Below are 6,691 nucleotides of genomic sequence, written 5' to 3' on the forward strand. Positions count from 1 at the left end.
CAGTTTTCTAAGCAAATCAAAGTGACTCTTTATTTGATTCTTTACGAGGCATACAAACATATATACAGCGTATCTTTAGCTAAGCAGTGATGTAACAGTATAAATCCAGGTTTATCTCTGTTGTCCAGTTGCCATCAGCAAGCAAACTTATTATAGACAGATGTAAATTGCGCTTGCAGCCAAAAGTATTCACACATGACACTCCCTACACATGGGAGTGGGGGTTGCTGTACGTGTAGGAGGCTCAGGGAATCTGGCATTCAGGTCTGTCCATGAGGGATTTGACCCAAGTGGTACCGTTCATGAGTTTTGTAGTGGCTATGATGTACTCCATGCCGCTGTCTTCCATCTGAGAGAGGAAACGCAGAGCGGCTATTTCTGCGTACGTCACCCCACCGAGGAAGAAAACCAGCGTGGTTCGGTTTTCCCCCTGTTGGCCTGCGGGAGGTTAGAAGAGAAGATGAACTCAAAGAATGGAAAAGGATGGGGAAACCCCCCCCCCCCCCAAACTTTTACCTATCAATCAACTTACTTTCAACAGTGTTCATACCCATAGAAGAAGATTTTTTATGTTTTTCTTTTTGCCAGTAAAAATCTTAAAAGTGTGGTGTACATTTGTTTTGAGCTCATTTATTCTGAAACCCAGAGCAACCAATTGCCCCAGAACAAAACACAACTTCCACCAAAGTACAAAAAAAAAAAACAAAAACAAACAAACAAACAAAAAAACAACAATCAGCAATTAAATTAAGGTTTCCTATTATCACCTCCATAACCAATTGAAAGCGGGCATGTAGCAACGAGTCAGCCATCTAATACCCAAACTCACACCTCTAATTAGCTCATTTTAAAGTGTCTAATTAAAATGAATTATTAAGATCTTCTGCTGCCTAAAATAAACCACTGAGAGAAAACATGCATATTTTGTAATCCAGCTTGTGATCTGACATTGACGACAACTCGGTTGCATTGTCAGGTCCCAGACATCAATCTTCCACTGTTCAGCGTTCGCCTTCCCTAAAGCAAAGCCTGCATCTTATCTACGCGGGGCAGACAGACGACTGTTTTCACTCTAGGATGAGCAGCGGCCCGGCAGCAGGATTAGTGTCTCAGCACGGTAACTCAAAGGTTCAACTCTGGGTTCTCAGTCGGGAAGGCGGTTTGCGTCGTACGAGGGTGAATTACCATGGTTACCTTTACTGAACCCGAAAAACACAGATTGTGTTCAAGATAAGAGGCAAACATGTGTGCAAACACAGCCTCTTGACAAGGAGGAGATAGAAGAACAGCTCTTAAAGGGGCGGTATTGTGTATTTTTTTCAGGCACATAGTAGGATTTTATAGCACAATCATGTTGCCTTTAGCTGCCTAATACTGTATATATCAAGCATGACTTAAAAAGACATTTGACTCCTTGAATTTGGCCTCTGTCTCTTTAAGAGTCTCCTGCTCTTTCCATCGTCACCTTCAGCACATCGTCACAACAATGCCTTTCTTCTTATGCCTTGTACAACCATTCTTAAGAGCACTGTACTGATAAGAAGCTCATATTAAAAGATCAACAGTTCCACCATGTGTTTGCTAATTGCTGCTGCCGCTAGTCTGGAGGAGCTGAGCGAGGGAGACAAAGGGGAGGCGTGATCTCAGCTGGAGACTGCAAGGAGGAGCTTTGGGGAAATAAGCGGCACTTTGTGAGTTGATTCAATTATTTTTTTCAAACGTGCATTAAAGAATCACAACAATGCTCAAAGTAAATTTTTGATGAGGGAATGACATAATAACATAATGTAAAACTCAAAAAAGTAAATTTTGTGCAACACAACCCATCAATGATCCAGACAGCTGGTTTCTCAAACCGGACAGTAAAAAGACACCCAAAGTAAGTTTAACCCCTCTTTGGCACTTACGTTTCTTATGAAGTCCAGATGGAAGCTGTTGTCTCTCCTCGAAGTGCGGGCCCGGGAGCATCTTTAGCACCTCTTCGATGCTGCGCCAGCCCGGCCTCGCCAGCACCTGAGTGAGCCGGATGCTGAGCGGAGCGTAGCCGCTGTAAACGTACGAGATGTCGTTTGGGTTCTGTGGACGTAAGCAGAAAAATTGCTCAAGGGAAACCCTTTAAAACGGCGTGATTTTAATCTTGAGCACTCGTTCATGTCCGACCTGCTCGTTGGCGTCCTCCATCCACAGCTTGAGGGTCTTTCTAATGGTGGGGTAGTTATTTCTGGAGCCTGTCTGTGGCTTCAGAAGACCCGCCTTCTCCAGGTTGTTCAGCGTTAGTATGTGTTCATAGCCATAAGTCTGAAAGACAAAGAATCATTTTTTCTTTTAGCAAAACAGAATAAGGATAAAAAAATAAATAAAAAAAACTCCAAACTTTTTTCTTCTTAACCCCACCTGAAGTATCTCCCTCTTGTAGTAGTCCAGCACCTTCGGCTTGAGGCCATTGTTGCACACTGACTGCATGGACACCAGGCGCAGAATCTTGATTAGTGGATCCTTCTGGGCGATGCAGTCTTCTATGTATGTGTTCACCTGGAAAGTAAGGGATTTCACTTAATTAAAATGATCAGAGTTAACTTATTTAAAGCATTAGCTTGAAAACAACCTCTTTTTTTTTTTTTTACCTTGTCTGTGTCGACGCCCGTCATAAACTCCTGCTCCACTGTCAGGTTATCAAAAAATGCCTCAGATGCTGAAACCAGGAAGTGTTTGATTTTATCATGTGCACACAGAAATTCTCAGAATATAGCATATACACATTAAAAGATGCTAAATAGAGATTATAGTGTGTGAAGTTGATGATACTTGATGGAAACTGGGCATATTTAGGTCACTGCTTAGCTAGTAGTGGAAAAAGTCATATGTTTTAATGAACCTCCGGAGTAAAATACACACTGGTTATGTCTTTAATCAGCTCAGCAACAGACGTGTGGTTGGCCAGCGAGCTCCGAGCTGCCTGCATGTGAGGCAGCTGAGACACAAACTGCTTTATCTCGCCCACCGTTTTAGCATTATGGCGCTCCTGGAAGAGAAAGACCACGAGGGAATTTAAATGTAGAAAAAAATAAACTTTTTTTAACAACTTGGTAAATGATTTTAGATGATGGAAGCTACTACCTCCAAAAAGGCAATCAAAGCTAGAAGACACACCAAAAGATAAGAACTAAATGTATGTATAAACATAAAAGTTTAAAAGTTTTTAAAAGCTAGATAAGCAATTTGTTTTTGTATTTTTTTTAAGTTAATATTTTAATGCAAATGAATATACTTAAGAGTTGCAATGTTGTGAAATATTTGAAATATATTGTGATTTTTTTTTAACCGTTTACTTGATAAGAACTCAGTAAATAGCTGGTATTGTTTTTAAACGTTTTTGGGAAACTAAAGGAATATCATCAGTGGTTGGTTACTGCATCTTCTTCATGTTAAAATTTCATATTTCTACAGACCTCAGTTTGCAGATCTTAAAAACACATAATACTTCATGACTGAAAATCTGAGGATTGGATAGAGTGTAAAGTTTGGAAATACAAATATTTTTTTTTTCATACCATTCCAGATGCAGAGTACACTTAAATAAAATTTCATACTTTTATAGAAACATGTATTTTAGGTAAATTTTAAAACAACCCTAAAATAATAATAACAACAACAATAACAATAATAATAAAAACAGTAAAAACGGAAGCTAAAGACCAACCTCGAAAGCTGCAGATATAATTTTGGCCTTTTTGCTGAGCGCTGCGCCAACAGCGTTGAAGTTTTTGTCGCGGATTTCCGCGTACAGTTCCTCGGCAGAGTTCAGCTGCAACTTCTTGGGCTCCATAGGCAAATCTTTGCTACCTTCACCTTGCTTCTTCTGTGCGAACTTCTCAGGAGGGAGCTTGACGTATCCTGTAAGATTTTGTAAAAAACTGCTATTATCTGTAATTAATCCAAGCTGAGGATGTATATCGCTTTACATTCTCCTAAATTAGCATAAAAAAAAAGTATATTCTGACCATTATTTATTCCATAGATCTCATCAATAAGTCCCTCGTAGGTGAGCTGCGTAGCGAGGGGGGTCAGTAGGTCAACGTTACGGTCCAGGAGAAGAAGAGTATCAAACACGGGTAGAATCTGATTCTGAGTGCCAGCAAACTCCCTCTTCATCCGCAACATCATGTTGGCCACATGCTGTGGGGAAAAAAAGCAGAGAACACCGTTTGTCAGCAGAAAGCATTCTAATGCACATCTGTCTGTATGCAGTCAGGTGTCTCAGTATCACACAGATCCTCACTTACACGCGCACAGTCTCCTTTCCCAAATATCTGAGGGATGGTACCATAGAGCGCCTGTAAGGTCATGAGGCCTTTGGCTGTGTGGTACAAACTCGTCTGGTCATTTTCCAGATAGCACTCCTAATCAAGGTGAAAAATTCAGAACAAATGCTTTTGAATGAACTTTACATAATCCATCTATGTAATCAGGAAGATTTATTTATTTATTTTTTTTGCTGTGGTTCATTAGTGCATTAATGCACTGTGCATTTGGGTTCTACTCACCCTAAAAGCGCTTTCATACTCCATGGAAAGCAGGTCACCATCGAAAGGAATCAGGTCCAGGATATACTCATCAATGTTGACAAAGGAGCCCAGCACTCCCTGCTCCTTCAGCCGCTGTTCACACAGCATGCTGCGCCGGGGCACGAACAGGATGTGGAAGTCTCGTGCCGGATGCAGCTTATCTTCACTACGGCGACGAAGGACGTAAATGTTGCATGGCGTAAAGTTTGCAACATACTCAAGAGGAAACACTTCAATGTTGTTTTACAAACCAATATAAACCCACCTAAATATATTTTGCGCAATGATGTCCATAAGCTCCAGCCTGGGACGGACGAAGAAGATGATGTTTTTCACATCAGCAGAGGGGAGTCTGCCGCTCTTCAGGGTAAACATCTTTTCCACTTCATGTTCCTAAAAACACAAATAGGACAAATGAAAACTGTGGTTGGTTATTAAAAAACGACCATTGTTAGATGGGACTTTTTTGTGTGTGTGTGTGTTGAATTTCATAAATTTATTTTGCAGAAGAGCCGCTTACCTTCAGAAGAGAGTACTGAGCTATCAGACCAAAAGGCCCCGTCAGATACTCATCCCAAACTATGGCCTGTAAGGCAAGAGAACAAAATATTACAATCAGACGCATGAATATCACATTGCTTTTCATAATGCCTTTGAACCAAGCTTTTTTTGGGACTGAATTGAAAAATAAGAGATCCAATTTAAAGCAACCTTATAGACAAAACTTTGTCTAAATAAAGGTGCACATTTTTAAATGTTATTGTCAATATACTAAAACCAACACATGGTCAAAATTATATAAACAAGTCCAGTCATGTGCAACAAACACAACTTAAACACAAAGTGGCGCCATACTGGCTGTGTATTTCCTACAGGAAATCGGAGATTTAATTCAGATTGGTTGGATCCAGGTTTATGAGTCAATTCATTTTTAATTGGGTCGACTCATGGCCATTCCACAAGATTAATGTTGGCCTGCTTTGTCCTTTCCAGTCAGTTTTGCGGCGTGTCTGTGATCATTGTCCTGATGGGACACAGTAGCACATGTATTATATGTACAGTGAGAAACTGCTATGATCACACATGCTTGTGTCTATGTTGTCAGAGGAACTAATCTCTGTTTTGTTCTGTTTGTAAGCATCTTGGTCGGAAGCTATAGCAGAAAAATGTAACTACCACGTAATGAATTTGAGTGTATTCAGGCAATTTATACGCATGCATGCGAGTTTTTTTTTCTTCCATTTACCTTACTTCCTGCACATTTGTCCAAAAACTCTCGAAGCTCTTTTCGAGCCGCTTCTCTCAAAATGTTTAAATTAACTCTGCCGTATGAAAGGTGGGCAGCCATTTTCCCTTCAACAGCAACATGAAGTCAGGTGACGCTAGAGAAGTCACGTGACAAAATGCTTTACGATAACAAGATAGTTCGTACACCTTTCCAACCATAGACAAAAATACGTATGTACGTATTAATATAATAATAATAATAATAAGAAAAAAATAAATAAATAAATAAATAAATAATAATAATAATAATAATAATAATAATAATAATAATAATAATAATAATATAATAATAATAATAATAATAATAATAAATAATATACAAAACGTTAAATAGATTAAATTTCATAGGCTTTCCACTGTAGCTTAATTAAGGATAAGTAAACTTTGTTAGCTTCATGCTGCAAATTTGTGTCACGCAAAACAACCTCGTCCTTTATTACAACTTTGTCACTGTCCTGCAGTTTTACTTGAATTTATTAAGTATCTCAAACAAGAAAGTACGGTGGTGTAACTATCTTGCTACCTCAGTGATCTTTGGTATTTTCTTTTGTTGTGGGTGTGGCACAGACGATAACCATTGAAAACGGACTCGTATTTTATTGGACCCAGTTATTTCAAGTGGAAAAGTAATTCATTAAGCGCTATGCCAAATTGTATTGCGATTTCATTTAATGTGCTATTTAGAAACAGCCTGGAATCATAGATTTGATCATTTTGTGATGTAATAAACAATAAGAACACTAGATGGCGTAGTGTGACCGCTGTTAAATTTAACTTGGTTGCGAATTCTTCGCATTTAAGATTCCTTTATTATTCTAAATTGTTGGAGTAAAATAACA

General features: G+C 39.1%; 1 protein-coding gene across 1 annotated transcript; it reads right to left on the reverse strand.

Moving 5' to 3' along the window:
• Positions 1 to 3: 3 nt before the first annotated feature.
• vps33a (VPS33A core subunit of CORVET and HOPS complexes) lies at positions 4 to 5,965 on the reverse strand. The gene is made up of 13 exons (XM_008419100.3): positions 5,812 to 5,965; positions 5,086 to 5,151; positions 4,831 to 4,958; positions 4,545 to 4,731; positions 4,284 to 4,400; positions 4,002 to 4,176; positions 3,701 to 3,894; positions 2,896 to 3,022; positions 2,625 to 2,692; positions 2,395 to 2,532; positions 2,161 to 2,298; positions 1,908 to 2,076; positions 4 to 438 (listed from the first exon to the last, which is right to left on the reverse strand). Exons 1-13 carry the CDS (start codon positions 5,911 to 5,913, stop codon positions 245 to 247), a joined length of 1,803 nt encoding a protein of 600 aa, XP_008417322.1. The 5' UTR covers positions 5,914 to 5,965; the 3' UTR covers positions 4 to 244.
• Positions 5,966 to 6,691: the final 726 nt, after the last annotated feature.

This window comes from Poecilia reticulata, chromosome 9, assembly GCF_904066995.2.
Source record: "Poecilia reticulata chromosome 9, P_reticulata-male-v2, whole genome shotgun sequence".
Taxonomy (NCBI): Eukaryota; Metazoa; Chordata; class Actinopteri; order Cyprinodontiformes; family Poeciliidae; genus Poecilia; species Poecilia reticulata.

What these genes read in the sequence shown, in the direction of transcription:
- vps33a (XM_008419100.3), bottom strand. Translation starts at nt 5,913, where the DNA reads ATGGCTGCCCACCTTTCATACGGCAGAGTTAATTTAAACATTTTGAGA. An exon ending in CTCAGTACTCTCTTCTGAAG is followed by an intron (nt 4,959 to 5,085) that starts GTAAGCGGCTCT and finishes TTGTGTTTTTAG; the next exon opens with GAACATGAAGTGGAAAAGAT. An exon ending in GGAAAGGAGACTGTGCGCGT is followed by an intron (nt 4,177 to 4,283) that starts GTAAGTGAGGAT and finishes TTTTCCCCACAG; the next exon opens with CATGTGGCCAACATGATGTT.